This window comes from Archocentrus centrarchus, chromosome 3 (assembly GCF_007364275.1).
Source record: "Archocentrus centrarchus isolate MPI-CPG fArcCen1 chromosome 3, fArcCen1, whole genome shotgun sequence".
In the NCBI taxonomy this organism is placed as follows: Eukaryota; Metazoa; Chordata; class Actinopteri; order Cichliformes; family Cichlidae; genus Archocentrus; species Archocentrus centrarchus.
In genome coordinates this window covers 13,319,113-13,343,225 of record NC_044348.1, presented here as the reverse complement: position 1 = coordinate 13,343,225, position 24,113 = coordinate 13,319,113, and the positions used below count along the sequence as shown (strand labels likewise).

General features: G+C 39.8%; 3 protein-coding genes across 4 annotated transcripts; 2 read left to right on the top strand and 1 right to left on the bottom strand.

The window, feature by feature from the left end:
• Window positions 1–96: 96 nt before the first annotated feature.
• Window positions 97–4,462, bottom strand: mcee (methylmalonyl CoA epimerase). Its single transcript, XM_030718893.1, has 3 exons — window positions 4,393–4,462; window positions 1,726–2,066; window positions 97–1,079 (listed from the first exon to the last, which is right to left on the bottom strand). Exons 1-3 carry the CDS (start codon window positions 4,418–4,420, stop codon window positions 927–929), a joined length of 522 nt encoding a protein of 173 aa, XP_030574753.1. The 5' UTR covers window positions 4,421–4,462; the 3' UTR covers window positions 97–926.
• On the top strand, window positions 4,450–12,075 carry mphosph10 (M-phase phosphoprotein 10 (U3 small nucleolar ribonucleoprotein)). Its single transcript, XM_030718858.1, has 11 exons — window positions 4,450–4,599; window positions 6,097–6,772; window positions 6,862–7,043; window positions 7,137–7,302; window positions 8,696–8,837; window positions 8,939–9,006; window positions 9,085–9,222; window positions 9,307–9,417; window positions 9,577–9,684; window positions 9,764–9,994; window positions 11,753–12,075. The coding sequence occupies exons 1-11, from the start codon at window positions 4,514–4,516 to the stop codon at window positions 11,900–11,902; spliced, it is 2,058 nt and encodes a 685-aa protein (XP_030574718.1). The 5' UTR covers window positions 4,450–4,513; the 3' UTR covers window positions 11,903–12,075.
• Window positions 12,076–15,486: 3,411 nt separating this feature from the next.
• Window positions 15,487–23,018, top strand: ist1 (IST1 factor associated with ESCRT-III). Of its 2 annotated transcripts, none has more exons than XM_030718880.1 (10): window positions 15,487–15,602; window positions 16,173–16,273; window positions 16,398–16,578; window positions 16,656–16,743; window positions 16,857–16,940; window positions 17,038–17,148; window positions 17,237–17,422; window positions 20,067–20,168; window positions 20,872–20,878; window positions 21,167–23,018. In XM_030718880.1, exons 2-10 carry the CDS (start codon window positions 16,186–16,188, stop codon window positions 21,331–21,333), a joined length of 1,014 nt encoding a protein of 337 aa, XP_030574740.1. In that variant the 5' UTR covers window positions 15,487–15,602; window positions 16,173–16,185; the 3' UTR covers window positions 21,334–23,018. The 2 variants fall into 2 exon arrangements, with proteins under 2 accessions (XP_030574740.1, XP_030574730.1); XM_030718870.1 differs by having other exon boundaries at window positions 20,833–20,878; window positions 21,167–23,013.
• Window positions 23,019–24,113: the final 1,095 nt, after the last annotated feature.

Below are 24,113 nucleotides of genomic sequence, written 5' to 3'. Positions count from 1 at the left end.
TTTGAATTTAAAAATGTGGTCATATTTGGAACATTTTAAATACAACATCCAGATCTTTTATTCTATCACTGTTAAAAATTTTAAGGCGATTAAACAGTAATCAATGGATCAGATTAGTGAAATTAAAACCATGTCAGTTGTCATAATGCAAAAGAGTTCATGTGAGAAATCAAACTGCCATCTGAAGCCATCCTATTTCTACACACACTAGGAACACCTGTTCAACTGCTTAAATATGTCTTCAGCACAACCTCAGTGCATTCATTCATGTAGACATGGTCAAGATGACCTACTGAAGTTCAAATTGAGCATCAGTGACTGAATGTGGCATGGTTGTTGCCATGCCACATTGTTGACACGGTGAGTGGCAGCACTCACAGTGTCACACAGCTCAGATCATCTCAAACTGGTTTCTTGAACATGACAGCGAGTTCACTGTACTCAACAGTCACCAGATCTCAATCCAATAGAGGTGGTGGAACAGGAGATTCACATCCTGGATGTGCAACAGACAAATCTACTGTGTGATGCCATCTTGTCAATATGGACCAAAATCTCTGAGGAATGTTTCCAGCACCTTGTTGAATCTGTGCCATGTAGATTTAAGGCAGTTCTTAAGGCAAAAGGGGGTCCAACCCAGTACTAGCAGGATATACTTAGTAAAGTAGCCAGTGAGTGTATGTCACTAGATAGATATGGGAAATATTAAATTCCTACCACAAACACAAAAACACTGGCACTACACTTTAGGGAAGAACACATCACATGTTAATACACCACATTATACTTTATTCTGCACAAAACAAGAGAAGTACATTTCTGAAAGGAGAAGTGCTATAAGGAACAATCACCACTATCACTCTGATTAGAAAACTAGCTGTTAAACAAGTGAATGGCTCCCTCAGTCAACGGCAGACTGAGATGTTTCACGCTTCTTCAAGCTCCACCAGCACACCATCACAGTCTTTAGGATGAAGAAACATGACTGGTTTCCCGTGAGCGCCTATTCGTGGCACTGCCGACAGCATCCTGATGTTCTTTGTCTTTAGGTCGGCTATTGCAGCGTTAATGTCGTCTACCTGTAACCAAAGGAGGAATGAAACAAATTGTTTCAGTTTGTTCTCTTTTTTTTTTCCTGAAGTCTTTTTTTGGGTCAGTTTGTATTTTTTTTTCCAGTCCTAGTCTTAGCTTCTTAGAATAACCTTGGTTTCTGTACCCATACTACTAATGTGCCACAAAAAAAGAAAAAAAAAGAAAATGCAGTTTAAATGCAGTAATACCAGATCATATTTTGAAGTATGCAAGGAAGCATTTTTTTCCTTTGGGTCATTCTGAGGTAGATGATTTAAATCATATAGGTTTGTTTTTTTCACTCAAGATTTTGCACTGCAGAGCAGGGGTCAAAATTGAAGCCGGTATGTTGTGTGTCATACAAACTGAGCTGGCTGAAAATATCTGTAGGGTAGCTGCAGTACATACTCGAAGTAAAAAGAAAAATGTATATGAATTGGAAGGTAAGGAATTGGCTCATAAAACACTAGCGTGACCTACCAGTACATTTATTCATTATATGCATGTCACAGTAGAAGGAGCGCAAGAGGAAGCAAGAAAATTAACAAAGGCTGAATTCTTTATTGTGAATTTTGGCTCACATGCCATCACTGAGTCACCTGCATTAAAAAAAAAAAAACTAAAAATTAATAAAAGCCCTCATCGTTGTCTCACCTCAATACAAATGTGATGCATTCCTCCAGATTTGTTCTTCTGTAAGAAGCCCGAAATGGGGCTCTTCTCCCCCAGAGGATGGAGCAGCTCCAGCTTAGTGTTTCCAAGCTCCACGAACACTGTGTAGACACCGTGCTCGGGCAGAGGGACCTTCTCGCTCACGGTGGCTCCTAGCACATCCCGATACAGAGCTGTGGCCTTCTCCATGTCAGGGACGGCGATGGCGATGTGGTTCAGCCTCCCCAGCTTCCACAGAGATGCGGGAACACCCTGACGGAGAGGCGCCGTGGTCGAACATGCCCTCAGGAGCATCACGCGAGAGCATCTGGAAATACCTGCCACTGAATATGAACAAGTGAAAATACAGCAAGATGAGCTGTGTTTTTAAGTTTCCCCTCAAGTAGCTTCAAGGTTATATACGCTGTATATTTTGGACCATCTCCTAAGTTAACATTAATGATATATTTAAAGACTACATATAAGATAAGTTTTTATAACTAACATTATCAAATGGAAATGAGCCTTTCTGCAAAAACACTACAAGACAACTGTAAGGTGTTCCTTCTTGCACAAAATCCATTCCCATTTGTGTGGCTGATATTTTTTCAGTCATGATTAATAATTATTTTTACATTTTCACTCGCCCGGTGTTCTGTCTCATGCATGCTAAGTTAATGTAAACCTGAAGGACACCAATTTATGAAAAAAAAAAGCTTTTCAAATTAAAAATATTAGGCTCCACTGCCTTCTATGATTAAAGTGACAGGCCAGTTCCTTAAAGACGACATTTTAAAATAAAGTGTCCATAATAAATATAAGATAACATCTTCACATGGGGACGATCCCCTTTGGCTTTTCTGCATCTTATACTTCATTCTGCTCAGTAAATTGTTTCACACTTTGTTAAATTGTGGTGACTTTATTGTGTTTTATTGTGTTATGCTATCCTCCTATTAGGACATACTTTAGAAAAAAAAAACATGATGCTTAGTTTTTATACTGATCAGGCCCAACTACTCAAAAATAGCTAGGAGAAACTAAAACAGCATCTCAAACAGGAACCTAGATTTGAGGACATCATATCAAAAATCTTTGTTTTATCATTGTAAGAGCAGTCTTTTGCTCAGTTTCCCCAGACTCTTAAGCCTAGTTTTGGTCTGGGACTTGATCTGCGTCTGAGAAACCTGCTGTTTATGTAGTGAACATATTCTATAGATTAGGAGGTCAACTGTGTGTGAGAGAGCAACATTTTTGAAGAATGACCCAACTATTATAGATGTAATCCACATAATTTTACACACATTTCCTCATCTTGGAAAAAAATTACTATAGTGGTAAATTGCAGTTGTGGTCGGAAGTTTACATCCACTCATGGACATGAATGTCACTGTAATTTTGGATTTTCTCTGATCCACACAGGGTCAAAAGAATAAACACAGGCTTAAATATACACATACACCCCCACTAATAGTTGGTTAAATTTCCCTTAGCAAGTTGCTTTTGGGAGCCATCAACAAGCTTCTGGCATAATTCTGGCTGGACATTCGACCACTCTTCTTGGTTGACTTAATTTAAACCGGTTGGTTGATGATGGGGCTTTGAGAAGGTCATTTCAGAAACTTAATGTTAGCCTGCTTTATCCATTCCAAAACCAGTTCTGATGTGTGTTTGGGATCACTGTCCTGTTGGAACACCCAAGTTTCAGCAGTCTAGCTTTTGATTTGTGGTGAAGTTGAAGAGTTCGAAGGTAGTTTTTGCCAATTTTGGAGCAGGGGCTTCTTTATTGGTCAGCACCCTCTTAGTCCATGGTGATTAAAACTGGTTGGTTCCTGGGTTGCTCCTGAACATCCTAACCAACATCCTCTCATTTGAGGGCCACAATTAGGGTCTTCTTCCAGACCATTGCAAAGTGGTGACACATTAGAATAGCTTGCCTGCAGTTGTTTGAAATGATGATCTTGGAATCTGCAGTTGTTTAGAAATGGCTCCAAGAGACCTTCACAACTTGTGTAAATCTACAGTTTTCCTTCTTATATCTTCACTGAGTTCCTTGTCAAATTAAAAGACATTGTAGAACCTTCAAGACCAAATATTTAAGTTACTGTATGTATGCATTTGAGCCTGTATGTATAACTTTAACTCGTATAGATCAGAGAAAATCCAAAAATAAATTCTTGTGCACCAATTCAAATTTTTTGAAGTCATTAAAGATGTACGCCGTACAATCATTTCACCCTGGGAAAAGAACAGTTAAAAGCCCAAAATTATCATGACATTTATGCCCATGATGAGTGGATGTAAATTTCTGATCCACAACTGTACTTCAGAGTACACCTTTGCCATAAGAAAACATTAGCACCTTTGGTGAATTTAAGTGTGCTGTAATGGGATTGAACTGCACTCATTAAAAGTTATCGTTCCATGCCTTCCAACACACTTTTTTTTTACATATAAAAAACACAAGGACCATGTGTATAAACGCTGCAGTCAGACAAATTCGTTAAGTAACGTAAACATTGCGCACGTTCATCAACTCTGCAGGCTTGCCTGAGTTTCTCGAAAAACGACAATACAATACAGTCAGGTTTATTATCAAACTCGCATTTGCGCTTGCAGAAGAGTGCGCGGAGTAGCGTACGTTTTGTAGTTGGATAATTGTTGACAGACCTGCAACCTTCAGCGCGGTGGCCGCCATGTTTGTACCCAGGAACCAAGCGGCAGCAACGCACCAGTTTCTCGGTGAGCCTATTTACGTGCGACACAAACGGCTACACATGTGGGGGCAATCATGGCTAGTGGAGATGTGTTAAGTGTGCTGGAGGAGTGTGTAAAGAAAATAAATGCCAGCACAGCACAGCCCGAAAACTTCCTGAGGTAAGTGTCTGCTGTCTGCACTCAGTGTTTATTTTCATTTTTTGAAGAAGCTGAGAAATATTTTGAGAAAAGAGCTAAAGCTAGCCGACGTAGCGTTAGCACAGTGTTAACGCAGTTACCTGACAACACGCGTTTATGTGGAGGGTTTGGTAAGATATTTCTGATTAGACGAGGCGTTTCTTTATGTTTTTATGTGGAATCAGTTAATCTAAAATAAGCTTGCCCGCATCTGCATTTGGGGTTCACTGCATCTTTAAATAGACCTTCACAGTGTGGCTGAATGGGGGCAGCTGACCCAACTGCAGTAACGTTTGTTTATAAGATGAAGGTAAGTTCATTACTGTCAGCTGACTGTAGAGCTGAGTAAAATCGACGATGTGCGTTTATACCTGATGTTAGACTATCAGCTGCTGCGACACACCAAATGTGTTTATTCGCTGCGTGTGAAGTTTGTCTAGTTTGAGAACTCAAGCCAGATTTACATTAAGAAAGCACAGACCTATTAGATAGTTTGAAACCTGAAAGAATTAAACGTGTATCATTCGTGCGGACTGGGTTTGTGTTGGTGCATTAAAAACAGTTTTTTAGAACTCCTCACCAGCTCCCTGGCTGGACACAAAACAGGAGAAAACCTGCATAAATAATATGGCAGAGAACTCCTGCTGAGTTTCCTCTATCATACAAGCAAGTTTTGCTGAGCAGGACAGGAGAGGTCTCACAGGTTTGCCACATTTCACCTAAGCAATGCAAGGAGCACTTGCTGCTGGAGCTACATATGCAGTTTCACAAACAAGCAAAATGCTGTTCAGGTGTGGGAGGCCTGAATCACAGAAAAGGAGAGCAGCGCTCTTTGAGGAAGAGGCCAAAAGTGGCTGTAACACAGGGAAATTGTTAATTAGAGCCAGTAAGCTGCCCAGTAACACCTGTGGTCATTTATGTTGTTACTGCTGTATTCATAAAAGTCAGAGGTGCCACAATTATCTCAGCGACTGAGATTCAGAGTGACGGTTACCTTAATGTGGTTTATGTAAACATGGCATAAAAGAGCCTATCTGGTGCTTGGCTGTGACATTTATGTGTGTAAGATGTGCTGTATGTACATCAGAAGCCCTTAAAGAAGGCTCTGGCTTCATGTTTTATCCATTTATTTTCTGAGCTACAAAAATAAGAGCAGAAAATTACAGGACATAGAGGGGGGAACATCCACTTCTGAACTGTATGTGGTGTAATGGTGATCTTAGAGCCAGTACAAAAACACATCCTATTACCCATTTCACTCTCTATAGAAGGAACTTGCATAGATGCTTTTGGCTGCTCTGTTTTTCATAAGGGGTTGCCACTGCATGCATTTAATTTGACAGATTTTTCATGCTGGATGCTCTTCCCGAACCAGGGACCTTTGCTTGTTAGGTGAATGTGGTGGATCAATAGTAATAAAAAAAAACTATCAAAACATCAGCCTTGCCCAACTCATGCTGTGTGTTTTCACCTTTGCAGCCTTCAAGATGAAGTGGCAGCGGACTTTACCTCCCTCACAAAGGCCCTGTACGACCTCCACAAAGCTCAGGAACCTGCAGATTATAAAGGAAGCCCACTGGCTCAGCTGGTTGTTGAAAACTTTGATGAAGAACAGATTTGGCAAGAACTAGAGCTGCAGAACAATGCTGTACTGAAACACTTTAAAAATGCCATAGACGAGGCTTTAGCAGATGAGACATTAACTGTGCTGGAGGAAGAGGAGGAGGAGGAGGAGAGTGGTCAGGAAGTAGCAGCAGCAGATGATGATGATGATGATGATGATGATGATGATGAAGAACAACAACAGTTGGAACCACCGAGACGGTCTAGAAAAATGGCTATGGAGGTAGAGGATAACTCAGAGGATGACTCTGATTTGGATTTTGATGTGGATGCTCTGGAGAAACAAGAGAAACAGAAGAAGGAGAAGGGAAGGAAAGCCTCCAAGGTGAAGGTGGTGCCCTCTGAGGTTGATGATAAGTTCTTTAAGCTGTCAGAGATGGAGGAATTTCTGGACGATATGGACAAGCGAGAGGGAAAGGAGGATGAGGACGAAGATAACATAGACTATTTTCAGGATCTGCCCTCCGATGAGGATGATGATGATATTGACCTTGAACAAATGATTTCCTCCAAAAAACAAAAGCGAAAAGCTGTATGTATCTTATCACACATTTCCACTTGTTTTTGTTTCCTGATTGTTGAGAGTACAGGAAATATGTCGATTGTTGTTTATACTGACAGGTGAAGAGCTCCAGGAATCTCAAGTACAAGGACTTCTTTGACGCCGTGGACAGCGAACCAGCTAAAACAGACGACCAGTCAGATGGAGAGGATGATGGCATGGATGAAAGCCAGGAAGAAGGTGAAGAAGAAATGGATGACGAAGAAGATGACTATGATGGTGAAGAGGAGGGTGATGATGAGTAAGTGCAATAGAAATTATGAAACGTGTAGAATTATGTGTGGGAGCAGCCTGTTGGGTTGATTTCAGCATGTTTGTGTCTGCATTTTGCCAGGAACGAGGAGAGGGGTCAGTCCAGGTCAGCTCATAAGAAAGTGACCTTTAATCTCTCGGGTGATGAAGACAGCGAGGGAGAGGATCTGGAGGACATTTTGGGAGGAAAAGCTAAAAGCTCAGCAAAGTCTGAAGCAAAGTCATCGTTTGAGAAACGGCAAGAAAAGGTAACCAGTTTTAAGATGTTGCTAGTTTGATTTACCAGTCCTTTTTTGTCTTTAACACAGCAAGTCAGATGGTTTCTAATTGATCCACATTTGATTTAAGATGAAATGGATGACTGAGGGTGTACTCACACCAGGTGTGGTTGTCTTGTACTGTGCTTGCTCTCTTTTACGCACATACTCTTGCAGAGCACAATGATGGTTTATGATTCTAAGATGTACGCGTCCTCTCGTATGCATTATAGATTTATTTAACTACTAAAGTGATTTCCACAGAGGCAGCTGTTTTGAGGATGCATTGGAGGTCTGTGCTCAGATTGCAAAAACACTTCATCAGTACATAGACGGTATTTAAAAAGATGGATGTAGCTTCCAGATAAACAAAGTAAAGTCAACACAGAGGTGCCTTAGGGTCCCACTATACCAGCATGATTTGGTCATTTTGCACATCAGCGGTGATGTCGCCACAGCTCCGTACCATTTATACCAGTGCTTAGGGTGTGGGTAACCCCTGCAGTATTGTCCTTAACAACAGGAGACAGTGTTCAGGCTAACCTCCACATCAGTGCTGGTATAGAGAAGAAGTCAAAACTAGAAGCAAAGAAATTGTTTTTTTCATTTTTTTTTTTTTTTTTTTTTCCCCAGAAAGCCTCACCTTTTCAAACTATTGCAACATCTCCCTCTGTATGATCTGTGAATGTCTGAGCTTCTGTACTTATATATTATTTAAATGTTTTTTTAAACTCCGATATGATCATACACTTGTGTCATGTCTTCAGCTTGACTACAGTGGCAGCAGCACGTCCATGCTTTGTGCTGTCTATGCATCTGTATCAGGTCTGAGTCCAATTGAAACAGTGACAAGCAGTGATCACACTAGTTGAGTGATTTGGAGCAAGCACAATATTGATTGGCACTGTTTAGAATCAGCCTGAACACTGATACCACTTTTATTTGTTTTGCCATCAGACATTTCAGATTCTTGCAGCACAGGTGACCCTCTTGTAAATTTCTCACCCTATCACCCATCAGTGAACGGTGCCCTTAACTCTCATTGGAAGTCGCTTCAATCACTTGCTTCAGAGTGGAGATTATTTCCTATCCTGCCCTCTTCATGTCACTGTGTCCTTAGGTCATTAAACGTATAGTAGGTCCTGACAGAGACGATCAGTGAGGGAATTCACTTCAGACCTGATGTGTTTGTCATTCTGAAATGTTAATTTAAGAGTACACAATGATGTGTTTCACAAACCAGTCACTCAAACTGGTCTTGCTGTGTTGAATGTCTCACCTGTACCTGAAGCAGTGCAGGCCCCGAGTACAGCCCCCACCAACACGGCTGATTTTTAGTTCTCAAATGGTGACTATGTGATCCTATCGTTGTTTTAACCTGCAGATGTCGGAGAAGATTGAAGAGCTGGAGAAAGCCGCTTTAGCAGAGAAGCCCTGGCAGCTGTCTGGAGAAGCAACCGCACAGACCCGTCCAGAAAACAGCATGCTGGAGGAAGACGTGGAGTTTGAGCAGACATCCAGGATGGGTGAGTGACTCCCCTGTGTTTGCTGCACTCTCAAATGAATTATTAACACCAGCATTATTTTAAACCAGACAATAAAATTTCTTTGTTTATTTGTTTTTTAGCCCCTGCCATCACAGAGGAAACTACACTACAGCTGGAAGACATCATCAAACAGAGAATTAAAGACCAAGTTAGTAACCAATGTTTATTTTTATTTATTTTAATTATGATTAATAATCTAATTCCTTTTTACTTGTGTTTCTGGAAGGCATTTGATGACGTGGTCCGCAAAGAGAAACCTAAGGAGGAGGTGTTTGAGTACAAGAAGAGGCTCACGTTGGACCATGAGAAGAGCAAACAGAGTTTAGCAGAAATCTATGAGCAAGAATACCTCAAGCAGACTCAGGTCTGACTTGTATCTTGTTTTCATTGGTACTGAAACATGCACGAACCTGCACCTCAGTCATTCATTGTATTATTATTATTTCAGCAAAAGACCGAGGAGGAGGAGAACCCAGCCCATGTAGAAATTCAAAAACTTATGGACACACTCTTCTTAAAGTTGGATGCTCTCTCCAACTTCCACTTCACACCTAAACCGGTGAGTTTTGCCTGATAGTGACTAAAATTGGCCAGATAGGCACCTGAGAAAACTCTTTAAAAACATGTTCTGTCTTCTTTTGAGTCTTTAATTTAATCTGTAATTCTTATTGCATCGAAAGTTGATTCATACCGTATTCATGTTGGCTTTTGTTCACAGCCCGTTCCCGAGGTCAAAGTGGTGTCTAATTTACCATCTATTACGATGGAGGAGGTGGCTCCTATCAGCACTAGCGATGCTACGTTACTCGCACCAGAAGAAGTCAAGGTTTGTCTTCAGTGCATGTACAGATGTACATTATTTTCATATTAGGATTTTATTCAGTAATCCTCTTCTCTAACCAAAGGAGAAGAACAAAGCAGGAGATCTACTGGGCACTACAGAGAAGACGTCAACAGACAAGAAGCGCGAGAGGCGCCACAAAAAGAAGGTTAAGCGTCTGAAGATCAAGGAGAAGGAAAAGAGACAGAAACTTAAAGAAGCAAATAAAACTGGGGCGAACAAAAAGCCATCAAAGGCTGAAGTCACAGAAACCCTTAAGAAAGTAACAAAAGGAGGCAAAGCGACGATACTCAAGGTGAGTGCCTGATCTGACTTCACTCTGCTGCTCTCAGTAGGAGATCATCAACCTGCTCGGAGTTTGTAGTTCCAGATGTTAGAAGCTTGATAATACACGTAGGAAAAGGTTGTAGTATGATATGAATTTTGACCAAAATAGTGCTGTACTTGAAACTTTGAGGTACTTGTTCTTTATGACAAAAAATATTTCTGTAGACGTGTATTTTACCTTAAACACCAATTTTTGACAGCTATAGTTACTTTAGGAAGTAAAAATGTAAATATAAAACATGAACACTCTGGAATATGATGCATTTGTTAAACAGAGTATACACAAAGTAGTAGTTAACATCTTAATTAAAACAAATAACTACGTTACATTATACACTCAGTGGCCACTTTATAAGGTGCACCTTGCTAGTACCAGCTTGGACCAACTTTTGCCTTCAGAACTGCTTTAAATCTGCACGGCACAGATTCAACAAGGTGTTGGAAACATTCCTCAGATTTTGGTCCATATTGACATGACGGCATCACACATTCGCTGCAGATCTATTATGTGAATCTTCCATTCCACCAAATGTGCTCTGGTGGATTGAGATCTGGTGACTGTGGAGGCCATTTGAGTACAGTGAACTCATTGTCCTGTTCAGTTTGAGGTGATCTGAGCTTTGTGACATGATGTGTTATCTTGCTGGAAGCAGCCAGGCACACTGCCGTAATAAAGGGTGGATATGGTCAGCGACAATATTGAGGTAGGCTGTGACATTTGAATGATTCGCAGTTGGTACTAAGGGGGCAAAGTGTGCCCAGCAAACCTCTGACCCTGTCATCTGAATGCTGCGGCAGAAATTGAGACTCATCAGACCGGGCAATATTTTTCTGATCTTTTGTGAGCTTGTTCAAACTGTAGCCTCAGTTTCCTGTTAGTTGACAGGAGTGGCACCCAGTGTGGTCTTCTGCTGCTGTGGCCCTTCTGCTTCAAAGTTTGATTTGGGTGTTCAGAGATGCTCTTCTGCATATTTTAGTTGTAACAAGTGGTTATTTGTGTTACGGTTGCCTTTCTGTCAGCTTGAAGCAGTGTTGCCCCCCCCCCCCCCCAGGCCATTCTCATGAAACTCTAGATGTTTGTGTGTGAAAACCCCAGTAGATCATTAGCTTCTGAAATATTCAGACCAGTGCCATCAAACATGCCATGTTCAAAGTCTGTTAAATCACCTTGTCCAGTCTGATGCGCCGTTTGAACTTCAGCACATCTTGACCATGTCTACATCCCTAAATGTATAGAGTTGCTGCCATGTGATTAGAAATTTGCATTAATGAGCAGTTGAACAGGTGTACCTGATGAAGTGGCTTATACACAGTGTATCGCTGACAGCAGCCAATTAACTTTTTATACTATAAATAAAAATTTCTGAATAATTTTTCTGTAGTTTTTAAGCAGGATTAAAGATGCAAGACTTTTACTTAAAGTAGCATCTTTCCATTGTTTCATTGGTACTTTTGGTTAAATTGAGGCTCTTAGGTTAATCCGAGCTGTTGTTGATTGACATGTGGAAGAAACACTAAGAACAGATGTTTGAGCACGTGGTTGAGCTCTAGTTTCGACTAGCTCATGTTTTAATGGTATACTGCCAACGCAAACTGGGTGATCTGTTTTTAGCAAACAATTACTCACACCACACCTTTCAATAAGCCTTTTGTCATAAACATTACACAGATTCTTAGATGTTGCAGATATTCCTGAGGTGACTAACAAAGTGTTCCTCGGTTTCAGGATGAGGGGAAGGACAAGGCTCTGCGGTCCTCTCAAGCGTTCTTCTCTCAGCTGCAGGACCAGGTCAAAAGTCAGATCAAAAGTGCAAAGGACCAGTCTTCTAAGAAGAAGAAAAACAAAGATGTTTCTGCCAGCAAACTCAAGTTGTAATAACTGTCATGAATTGTTAGGAATTAGCAATCATTTATTGTACATATTTTTTGAGAAAGCTACAAAATATTACATCTTAAGTTCTTCTTACATATTTTCATTAAAGTGAATCTGGTTTTCAGATGTGCTGGTGTTTTGTTTTTGTTAGGTTTTTTTGGGGGGCCAAGAATGAGAACACTATTTTTTTTTAAACTCATGTTCCACAGTATGAAAGGAAACCCCACCATGCAGCTTTAGATCGCCTCCTAAATATTCAGACATTTTCCAAAGGAGCCATGTCTTGACTTTACAATAAACATGAATACATAAAGAGTCCATCCTCAGAATTATTCCGGGCAGATCAGTAGGAAGAACATGGGATTGAGATCACTGAAAGTGTGGGAAAGAATACTTGGAAAATATTCATGGTACTTCTGATACAGCACACTCTGACACAATTTAAAATTATCCATATTCTGCACTTCTCTCCAACCAGATTACATAATTATTCCAAAGCACAAATGTTCAACTGAGCATCAGTCATCAGTTTATTCAGTGTAACCACTCAGTTTTTTTTGGGGGGGGGGGGGGGGGGGGGGGCTCACCTATTTCAGTTCTTTTTCAAACCTTTTAACAGTTTCCTTTTGCTCCTCTTAAATCATTATTTGGGATGATTGGAGCAGTGTGAAGGATTGTTGAGGCTCAGGCCATTTCCTCACTGACATCGCTGATAAATAAAATTTGGCTACAATCCTGGAAGTCAGACAATTCCAACTTTTAGTAGGTGGCTGAAAGAATTAGGAATAGTGCTACAACTCGGAAAATTAGATATGTCAAACGTGGTTTGACATATCAGAAAATCTGGTTACCAATCAGTCTGATTTTAAAAGTTGAATCTATATATAGATATATGTATAGATTAACACAGTAATGTAATTGAGTCTGTATTTCAGCTTCCACCATTGTTCTGTTATATACATTAAACCACGCTACAGTGATGAGCAAAAAAGAAAAAAAAAAAAAAACTGACATTCTCAAGAAAGTACCCAAATTTAACTTGATTTGCTCAAACTGCTGTTTAAATAGGGTGCAATTCCCCCGAAGCACATCCAGACACAAGTGGTTTCCTCAAACTGACAAATTTATTAAAAATTCAGCACCTGAAAACTGAATAAAACAGACAAAATAACTTTTTTTTTTTTTTTAAACACCCAACGCCCTACAACGCCCTCCGGTGGAGACAGGTAGTACTACACATAACCCCAAAGGAAACACCAGCAAAAATTAAATATAAAATAAAATGTGGCAGTTACAAATAGCAAAACATGGACCTGAAACACATCAGACCTATCAAATGGCCAATGAATTCATAAGCAATTAAATATTTTAAAAACTATAACAGTTACGGTGAGGTAAGTATCTGTAATTTCCCCATTGTAGGATCAATAAAGTATCAACCAAATCAATCAGTTACCATAAAGAAAAGTAATAGCATAATTTTCCAGAAAAAGCTGATTGTTATGATAGCAGACTAGTTTCTGTAGCACAAAGTATGCAGAAGGAAGATTTGAGCTGCAATGCCTAGAAATGCATAAAATACCTAAGACATAATTTGCTGAGTAAACAGTGTTGAAAATTAAACAAAAATTGAACATTAAAAAAAGCTGAAATTGTCAAGAAAGTACCTCAATTTAACTTGATTTGCTGAAATTGGTGTTTAAATATAGGAAAACAGCCAAACTTGGCGCTGAAGTGCATCAAAATGAAGAAGGGAAATAAATGCAGGAGGGAAACAGCAGAAACAAGCAGAGTCTGAATTCCCAATTTAAAAGCTGAATGTTGTTAAACACCCCTCTGCACCACACACACACACACACACACACACACACACACACACACACACACACACACGAGTGGCACTGGGTGAGTGTATGTCTCTGTGTCATGACAAAATTAAAATTAACAGACATTTGAGGAAAATTTCCACCACGGCTGTGAATTGAACCCATAACCTACACATCCCCTGACCAACACTTCACTGGTAGGGCTAAACCTCCAGCACTGTAACTTAGATCAGCTTGCATCTTATTGGTGGATGTGCCCATGTCTTCTCCCACCAAAAAGTAGACAAGTACAAGAAACCCCTGCTGACCTACCCCCAAACAAATGCTTGTCACAAAGAAACTTTAGCTTACTTGCGTAACCCCACTTCTCATAATCTCAAGTTCTCACTACTAGCATTTGCTCTGACGTCTCACTATGGGAAATGGAGACTCCCGTATTGCCAGACAAGCTTATCTCAAGCAATTGTCAGCAAATAGTCCACTTATCCAAGTGAGGACCCAGAGCTCAGTACTGCTTGGGCTACACTTGGAGCAGACACATCCAGCCTGTAGAACCACCAAAAGTGAGACGTGAAGACCAGCTTGCTGCTGCACAGATGTCCTTTAAACAGGGCCCAGGATGCTGCGAGGCTACGAGCGGAGTGAGCCTGCAGCCCCTGACTCGTATACCCCAGTGCATTCGCCTCCACAATCCAGTGTGAGAGCCGTGGCTTAGTGATAGGCCTGCCCTTGTGAGGGCCTGCCCACGAAATGAAAAACTAGTCACTATTTCGGAAACGCTTAGACCTGTCCAAATGAGCACACAGAACATGAACAGGAGACAGTATGTGCAACATTTGTTCTTCATCACTAGAAAAAAGGGAGCAGGGAGAATGCTGTCAAGGTTATCGGCATATATGACCCCATCGCCTTAGGCACATAGGCCGGGTTGGGTTTCAGCAGAATCCTAGCCTGCCCCTGGGCAAACTGAGTGCATGAAGGATGTGCTAAAAGAGCATGAATATCACCGACACGTAAAGCTGAGGCTAGTGCCAGCAGCAACACAGTCTTCAGAGACAGATGCTTTAAATCCTGTAGAGGATCAAATGGAGGGCCACAGAGCCCATCCAAAACCACTGCTAAGTCCCAAGGGGGTGCCAGTGGCCTGGAGACAGGGAGTAACCTGCGGGAGGTAAAAAGAGCTGAAAGGGAAAAAAATCTGAAAAGTAAAAGAGCTGAAAGTCTTTGGTGAGTGATTTCACCACTCTAAAAGCTTCCAATACACACGAATACAAATTTCAGAAACTGTCTGAAAAGTTCAAACTTAAACGGTTTGAAAAACATAAAAGATATCAACAAACCAAGTAATACCTGAATAGGTCTTGGGGCCCGTTTAAAGTTTGATTTTTTTCCTCTAGCTCTAAGTCGTTATATCGTAAAGCAGGGTGGGTTTGAAGAGGATTTGAAGCTTTCTCCATTCATTTCAAATGAAAAAAAAATATTTTTAAATATTTTAAAAAGTATAAAGGTTACAAAAACGAAAGGTAATAGCACGCTTCTCCAGAAAAAGCTGAACGTTTTGATACCAGAACGGTTTCTGTGCCTCAAACGATGCAGAAGGCGTTAAGGACTAAATATCGTGGAGAAGGATAACAATAATGTGAATGCTTAACAACATTCACAGGAATTATTAGTTATCTGTGATACGCCATCGACTCACTGCAATGTACCTGGTCACACCTGCACCTTTGATTGAGTGATTGACTCTCGTGTGACTCAGACACACCCCGCCCCTGGGTTATTCCCCATGACGTCACTGAAGATAATCGCGGAAGTGAACCGACGAAACAGACAGAAACCCAAATAAGTTGGTGTGTACGCTCGATTCATCTATACAGGTAAGCTTCTGATAATTTTCACCTGTTTAGCCGCTTCGAAACGACCTCATTGGTTAAACCCTTTGAGCGTATTTCTCTCGGTTTTGTTGGCGTTAAGAGAGAGCTAGGGAGCTAGCGCAAACGATAACAGAGGACTGCTAACAAAGCAACGGCTGTGGCTAACAGGTTTGGCGACACTGACATCGACTCGCTTTTCTAATAGTGTATAATTATAACAGTGTGGTGAAGCTAATGGAATAAAGTACACTAAACCAGATAAGACGGTGTCGCTTAAAGTAACACCACCACGTTATCTGTCCTCAGCGTCAAGCTAAAGCTAATTGTTTTGACCCGTTAGTCATTTAATACTTGACAGTTTCTATTAGTAACTAACTTTATGTTTATTCCTGACCGTGTTTACGTGTGTGTTGTGTTGTGTTGTGTTGTGGATTAAATGTGCGGAGTCATTGTGTTGCGATGGGCAGGTCATGCTCACATGATTGAGTGACTCACTGGATCAGAGGTGGCGAGGTTAGTTGATGGTCTCCAAAGATCGTCTTCACGCGGTTTCCCTGTTTCTCCTGTCCACAGGTTATCCATCATCATGCTGGGAGGAGGATTCAAAGCAGAGAGGCTAAGAGTCAACCTTCGACTGGTCATCAACCGGCTCAAACTCCTGGAGAAAAAGAAAAGTGAGTCCTTGGTGCTGCTCTCCAACAGCTGAAGTGGGTCTTTGTTTGTAAAGTAGTTGTGTAATTTTTTTTCCCTGTTTTTTACCATTGACACATTTAATTAAAAAAAAAAAAAAAAAAAAAGCTGAGCTTGCTCAGAAAGCCAGGAAGGAGATTGCAGATTATCTGTCATCGGGTAAGGATGAGCGGGCAAGGATCCGGGTGGAGCACATCATCAGAGAGGACTATCTAGTAGAAGCCATGGAGATCTTGGAGCTTTACTGTGACTTGCTGTTGACTCGATTTGGCCTCATTCAGTCTATGAAGTGAGTGCTGAGCATTGTACATTAATTACCTTAAGTGTTCATCATTGGTAACACTGCTGCTGTTTATTACTTATTAGAGAACTAGACCCAGGCTTACAGGAGGCAGTGTCCACCCTCATCTGGGCAGCTCCACGTCTGCAGTCAGAGGTGTCTGAGCTAAAAACTGTAAGATCTGTCTAAATACTGGCTGCATTGCCAATAACAATTCTAAAGTTTGTATTTAGATCTATTCCTTTCAAGCCAGTATTGACAGTCTTGTCTCTAAAATCTTCTTTCAGGTTTCTGAACAGCTATGTGCAAAATATAGCAAGGAATATGGCAAGCTATGCAGGACAAACCAGATTGGCACAGTCAACGACAGGGTAATTTTTTCCATTGACTGTCTGCAAGCATATATAGGAATGCACGAACCTTTCGCCTGTGACTGTTAGTGGCATCTAATCAAGTATCTGATTTCAGCTGATGCACAAACTGAGTGTGGAGGCTCCTCCCAAGATTTTGGTCGAGCGCTACTTGATAGAGATCGCAAAGAACTATAATGTCCCCTATGAACCTGATGCCATGGTCCGGGTAAGCAGTAAAGAGTCTGTGGTTGCTCAGTGTGAAGGTTGGAAGTTTTACCCTCTGTGTGTTTACTATCCACTGCTTCTTTGGACAGCCCGAGGTGTGTCCTGGGGAGGAGGCTGACCTGATTGATGTGGACAATGACAGGAAGTCTGGAGGAGGAGGAGGAGGTGGTGGAGGATTCACAGCTCCACCAGCTCCTGGAATCCACATGCCCATGCCCATGCCTATGGCAATGCCCATGCCATCACCTTTCAACTATCCACCTGCCAAAGGAGCTGTAAGGTTTTCCTTTTAAAGATAGCAACCCTGATGATTGTGTTGTGAATTGTGTACATTGCAGTTTTATTAATTAACTGTGCTCTGTGTACACTGTGCTCCTTTTTTACATCCTGCAACAGATTTGAATTTGTACAAAACTTAAAAGATATTTTGAAACAGTTCAATATTACAAAGTAAACCAACAGCACTTCTCTGTTTTGGCCATTATACTGACAACAAACAAACAAACAAAAATTCGCATTTTGTCCTATCATGGCATGCAGGTATTGTTGTTTATATTCAGTTTTTTAAATCTGCTGTTCAGACATTTGATACCTGCACTTTGACAGGCGTGTATGCAATTTTGGTTTTTGGAGCATCTAAAAATCATGTTTTAAAGCAATATTTTGTCAATATAGGTAGTTACTCCTGAGCTTGCAATTTTTTTTTTTTTTTTTTTAATTACATACTTTTTACCAACACACAGGGGGTATTTCACAGTATTTTGCATATCATTGAAGGAAAATTTTGAAAAATATAATTGCTGTATCATTAGCAGTAATAAGGTTTAATAGCCTGTGACTATTTATAAGGGACAGCTGCCCCAAGACCTATATGTACAAGGAGTTTCACAACAGTGTATCAAAAATATTGGATAATATTCAGATTTGAGTAGCATGTCACAGAGGGGACCAAGAAAATCAGAAATTGAGCTGCAAAAGTTAATTACATATTCCCATGAGATAAGTTAGAAATTGCAATTTACAGTTACATCATTTTACTAATATGTTAATACATTAATAGATGATATGAAGAACTAATGCTGTGCCTTTTGCCTTTTTCCTCTTCTGACTGAATATGTAACCATATGTAGCATCACGGAGGGGACACTTGTCCACTTCTACATGCTATCAAAAAGAATAGTTTTTTTTTTTTTTCCCTCCCAAATATAAAACTTTATCTTCCTACATTATATGTGCTCCTGACAATACAGTACTCATAGATCAATTGAACTTTCATGTCATGTCTAATGCTTGGGCTGACAAAGCAAAAGGAAGCTAATCATTTGGTTGCTGAGGAACAGGTGAAAGGGTGGCGAAACACAGACAGCGATATTTCTAGCAGGTTTTGCCTGTGATGGGCCCCTCTGTCCTGTGGTGGACAGGAACTGCTTTTTTGGAGTGGCACAAATAATTTGTGTGGCGTCTTACCGAAACCTGATTGTTTTGTAAATATTTGTACAAAAAATGCCCGAGGCTTTCCCTGCATTTTAATATAAATAGTTGTGTATAATTTTGTTTGCTAAATTTGTACATAAGTTTACAACTTATATTTGTATTTTAAGTTGTAAAAATAGTTTTATAAACATGTTTGTGGTTTTCACAGTAAAAACAAAAAAACAACCTTTTTTTTTCTGCTCAAATTTGATGTTTTATGTGATTTTTAGGGCCAATGTGTTAACACAGTATGTCAAAATGAAATAACTGTATAGGCACAAGTGAGGTTGTGCTGAAACTAATGATACCAAACAAGGCAAGGTAAACAGTTTTTAAGGTGAAATATAAAAGTAAAATCAAAAGTAGTTTGTCCCCTCTGTGACATTCATTTCTGTTTACACAAAAGCCTGACAATTGAGTATCAACTTTATTTGTTACATCTGGTTGAAGTAAGACCCCAAAGTAAAAAGTTCACAATAGGTTATGAATTTTACTCGAGCCACTGTGGGAATAAAAAAACTTTTTTACCTTATTTTGTCTCCGAGGGGACATTTTGTACTTGGATGGTGTTATTTTCCTAAATGTAAATACTAATGGAAAATAAAATGCTATATTGTTAGTATATGCGAGGTACAGCTTTACCTGTTACTGAATGGAAGACTTCAACAAAGAAAAGACATATTCCAGCCATTTTAGAGTTGTCCCCTCTGTGACACTGATTTTTGCCTTTTGGCTAATTTATTATAATTTATGACATTAAAAAATGTTGTAATCAGCATTCAATTAACAATAAAAAAATAGATTCTGAGCTAAAAGTCTCAAATCTAATTTTCAACTCTAGTTTTCCCAATTACTGTGGAATGACCCAAAGTTATTATTATAAATTAAAATTAATATTTTGTTAAATTTTAGAGGTTATTAGAAATCCTTCACAGCTGCTTCAGATTTTTGAAACATGTTATGATTATTTAATGGCAGTAACACAATATGAAATTAATTTTCTTTGCTTTGTATAAGAATTATACACACTATAATTACTGGGCCACCTACACATTACTTAGAGCAGCTGCTCAGCCAGTGTTTGTGCTGATGTTGATGCCAGCGGAGGTTTGGAGCTCTGCAGGCATTGTGTCAGCAGAACGTTGGTGTGCCTCAGCACTCAGCGACCTGGCTCTGTAATTTTACCTGCTCTGACACTTAGTGGTTGAGATGCTGTGTTTCCTAAACACTGATCATGGAGTATCTAGGAGGAAAGACATTTCACAAACTGACTTGTTGCATCGGTGGCATCCTATTACAGCACCATGCTCAATTCAGTCAGCTCTTTCACAAATATTTGTAAAGGCAGACTGCATGTAGTGTATGTATATATAGTCAGCTACCTTTTTCAGATTTGTTTGAGATGTGTTTTATATAATTTTATAATTTTTAATTTTGTCCTCTCAGGAACCGTTTAACACTGCAATTGGAACCTACAACAGCTTCCAGCCCCCCATGGGAGGAGGGCAGCCACCTCAGCTGCCCACTTCTCCCCCTACATACGAGTCTGTAAGTGACTGAACCCTTCCCCTCCATCCATGCCCCCTTCATGTTCCCAAAGATGGACAGACGGACAGGGCAGGGAGCCACTCAGGGAAGAACTGTTTATTCAGCTTGCTTAAAGTTCTGGCTGTCCTCCACGCTTCAGCAATATTTCTCAGAGAAGGGCCATATTCAGTTTCATCCGCATGGATGTAGGTAGCATGAAGTTTGACCACTTTAACCTACTAACTGTGACCTGAACAATTTTTCTGAGTGGGACAGAGCTGAAGAGGTAACTGAGTTCCTTTGCAGAGAGAGCTTAGAGTAGTTAATGCCAGAAATTAGTTTTTGTGTTGCACATTAACCCCTTTAGTCACTGCATACACAACTGTGTACATCACTTTATATATTTATGTGTTGTACTGTAATATTCATTTTCTTACATCTCCTACATAAAAAGATTATGTAGGCAGAAGATATATATATTTTTTTTCCCACCAAAATTCCTGTATCATGACTGAAGGGGTTAAAGGTGATGGTTTCCTTTTTGGTTTATTTTCACCTCTGCACTGCTGGAATCAAGTATTAATCCAAGTCCTATTAATACTAACACACATATTAAAATATATCAAAAAATTAAAAAGTTTTAATATGAAGATGACATCATCCCTTACACATTTCTTTGTTTCAGATTGACGACATAACTGACAAACCTTTCGTTCCTTCCCAGGCCACAGGTGAGTTCTGCTAACAATCAGCAGCAGTTAAAGGAGCAGGCGGGAAATGTTTTATGTTTTCTTATTGTCAGTCAATCAACTGAAAAAGACTGAAACCAACGTTGTGCTAGTTGGCCTTGAATAGTGTTTGAATCTTTAAACTCAGGGGTGGGGGGGTTCTCTGTTTGCAGTATATTTTAACAAGGACAAAAATGTAGGATATTACTGAAGGTATCCTTTAAAGAGCTCACCTCTATTGCACAGCCTACCAAACATCTTCCTGAATAATTAATACCTGTTACTCTCCAGGTCCTACTCCTTCATCTCGGATTTATGACAACAACGCTCTCCCAGAACTGCCGTCTGTTCCTGACACACTCCCGACATCCTCCTTCGGCAGAAGCAACACCACCTCGGATGACATCGACTTTGATGATTTGACGAGGCGGTTTGAGGACCTGAAGAAGAAGACCTAAATGCTATAACCCAATATACAGAAACACACAGGCCTGTGTCATCACCTGCACAGCTCAGAAATAGGAAATGTTCAAGGCTCTGAATCAGATTTGGGAAGTTCTCCTCCCCCTTCCTCAGTGAAATAATTTTACATAAATATTATTCACATTTGTATTCTATTACCTCATTTATATAGCTATGACCAGTTGATGAGAGGCAGTGCTTTTAAGTGCCACACATTCTCATTTCTTTCTATTTGGCACATTGGATAAAGTCTTACAATCATGTGGGTGTTCACCCTTTCTCACTCCTTATTTAAAATCACACTGACTTTTATCTTCTCCAATTTGTCTGTGTGATAATCAATATAATCACATTTAAATTTGAAGTGTTGCTTTTTCCTGAAGGTTTTGGGTCTGACTAATATGCCTTTTATTCTACTTTGCACACACTAATGCCGCTGCAAATCTTTTCCACTGTGTCACTCAACCCCATCTCAAACCAGTCCAACAAGTCCAACAGGCTGTGCCACTTTGGTGGCAAACAAGTTTTTACACATTGAAGTCACCATGTAGTTTCAGAGGTGGGGCTCCAACACCCAGCAAGCCCCCCGATGTACAGGGACAGAGAGAAGCCATATTTTCAGTGTTGTGCAGTTTTTGTCACTTTATGATGGATTCTTTAAACACTCATCAAGCTTCTCAAACTTTTAAGTTGTATTTATATCAGAAAAATTGTAAGTTTTCAAACCCGTTCTGTTTGAGGGGTGATGGGACACATGTAAAGTGACAAAAGTGTATGGAAATCTGTAATATAAAACATTTACAGTAATATAGACTTATTTACTCAAATGATTTAACTGTACAGGAAAAGGAGTTTGGCAGCAGGAAGTTCAATATTTGAAAAGTCTGTTTTATATACAGTATCTCCGAATAAAGTTGTTTTTTTTTTTTTGCCCTTTTGAATGTCAGTTTTGCAAAATACCTGCACTTTTTTTATGACTCGACAAACTAATTTACAATTAAAATCCCCGCAGACGAAGGCGGCCACACGGCAAACTGATTTGTTTAGATGTAAAGTTTGAGTCCAGAGGAAAAAGTCTGTGCTGTCTTCTTTGATCTTGTGCATGGGTATTGTATTATATGTGCACCACTCCATTTGCCTTAGCTATCATTGCTCATCAGAGGCCTTGGCAGTCTGAACTAGGATTAAGCATCTGTTATCCACCAAGACTGGACACGTTATGTATTTTTCAGTTTGTAGTTCATCTTATTTGCTTTAAAACCCACAAATTCTTCTGAGTTTTAATTTGCTTAATAAATGAAAGTTGAGGTAGATGTTTTTAATTATTGCAATGAGTGTAATGGAAGGGTTTTTGTTGTTGTTCCTGTAACCTAACCAGACCCGGCTCTGCTTGCGTGGCAAATGGACGGTGGCCTTGAATAATATGACTCAGTGGTCTCTGGATGCGCTTTAAAGAGCTTCCCCACCGAGTGATACATACAGTTAATTAATTGTTTTACAGGAGCTGGAGAAAGTGAGAAGTTAATTAACGTTACTGAACTGTGATCTTTTCTATGTTGGACTGTTCTTTCCTGTTTTAAGATGCGAACTCATGTCTTGTTGCAAAAAATAAGACACCCCCCCCCCCCCACACACACACACACACACACATAAAATGTATACTACAATAACAATTTAATAAAAGATTATTTGGAACTGGAAGGCTGGTAAGGTCTACATATCATTTCCCATCAGTTTTTCAGTTGTTTTTTTTTTCTTAACTGTAATGCTTAATGTTAACCAGTAGGGGTCCTTGATGATGAGGGAAAGGACTGAAAGAAATCATTTAGTCAGTGATGTAAGCCAGATACTGTGTTTTAAGATGAGGTGAAATTCTTAACCTTCTTCATGGATCCTTACACATTCAACAACCCTGTATTGTGTATTTGACCCATTTTCTGTTCGAGTCACTTGTGATCAATACTCAGGTGTGAGTCAAGAGCGGTTCAAGTAGGTGTTAAACTTGCCTTCCTATTCCTGTTGAGCTTTATTGATCATTCTACTTTTTGTCGATGAGAATCTACTCACTGACTAGGACACGAGGCCTAGAAGTCAGTGGACATTGTGGACTCTCCTTTTCTCTTTCCTAGAGTTTCTAAAAGTAGAATAGGAAGTAGTTTGTGTTTTTGTCCTTGTCTCCTGCCGCTCTCCTTTTTTCTCATCTTTTTCCCCTCCCTGAGCCTGGTTCTGCTGGAGGTTTCTCCCTGTTAAAAGGGAGTTTTTCCTTCCCACTATTGCTCATAGGGGATCATCAGATTGTTAGGGTTTTTGATCTAATATTGTAGGATCTGTGCATTTCTGTGGGAAAATGTGTGACAAGTCACTAAAGCTGGGAGATAGTTTGAATTTTTTTTAACTTAAAAATACACAAAAATATGTAAGAGGTTTGGCACTGAAGGACAAATGTACCATATTTCTTTTTAATACAATTTTCCCAACCTCTTATGGTCTCATGTGATCATCTTTGTACACTTGTGTATTCCTTTTTACCACTGCAGTGGCTATTTATTGTTATGTCAGCTGCCATTGTGTCTGATGATCATCTCAGGGATTCAGTAGGGATGCATACACAGATAAGCACTCATTTTCTCTTGACTTAAATTTTATAAACTACTATTGAACTGTGACAAAGTGATTTAAGATTTAGCAGAAAGCAGTTTATTGAAATTCACACATATAATACTACAGTATGACATCAATCATTAAATAATTTGTGATTAATCACAGAAGATCTAAC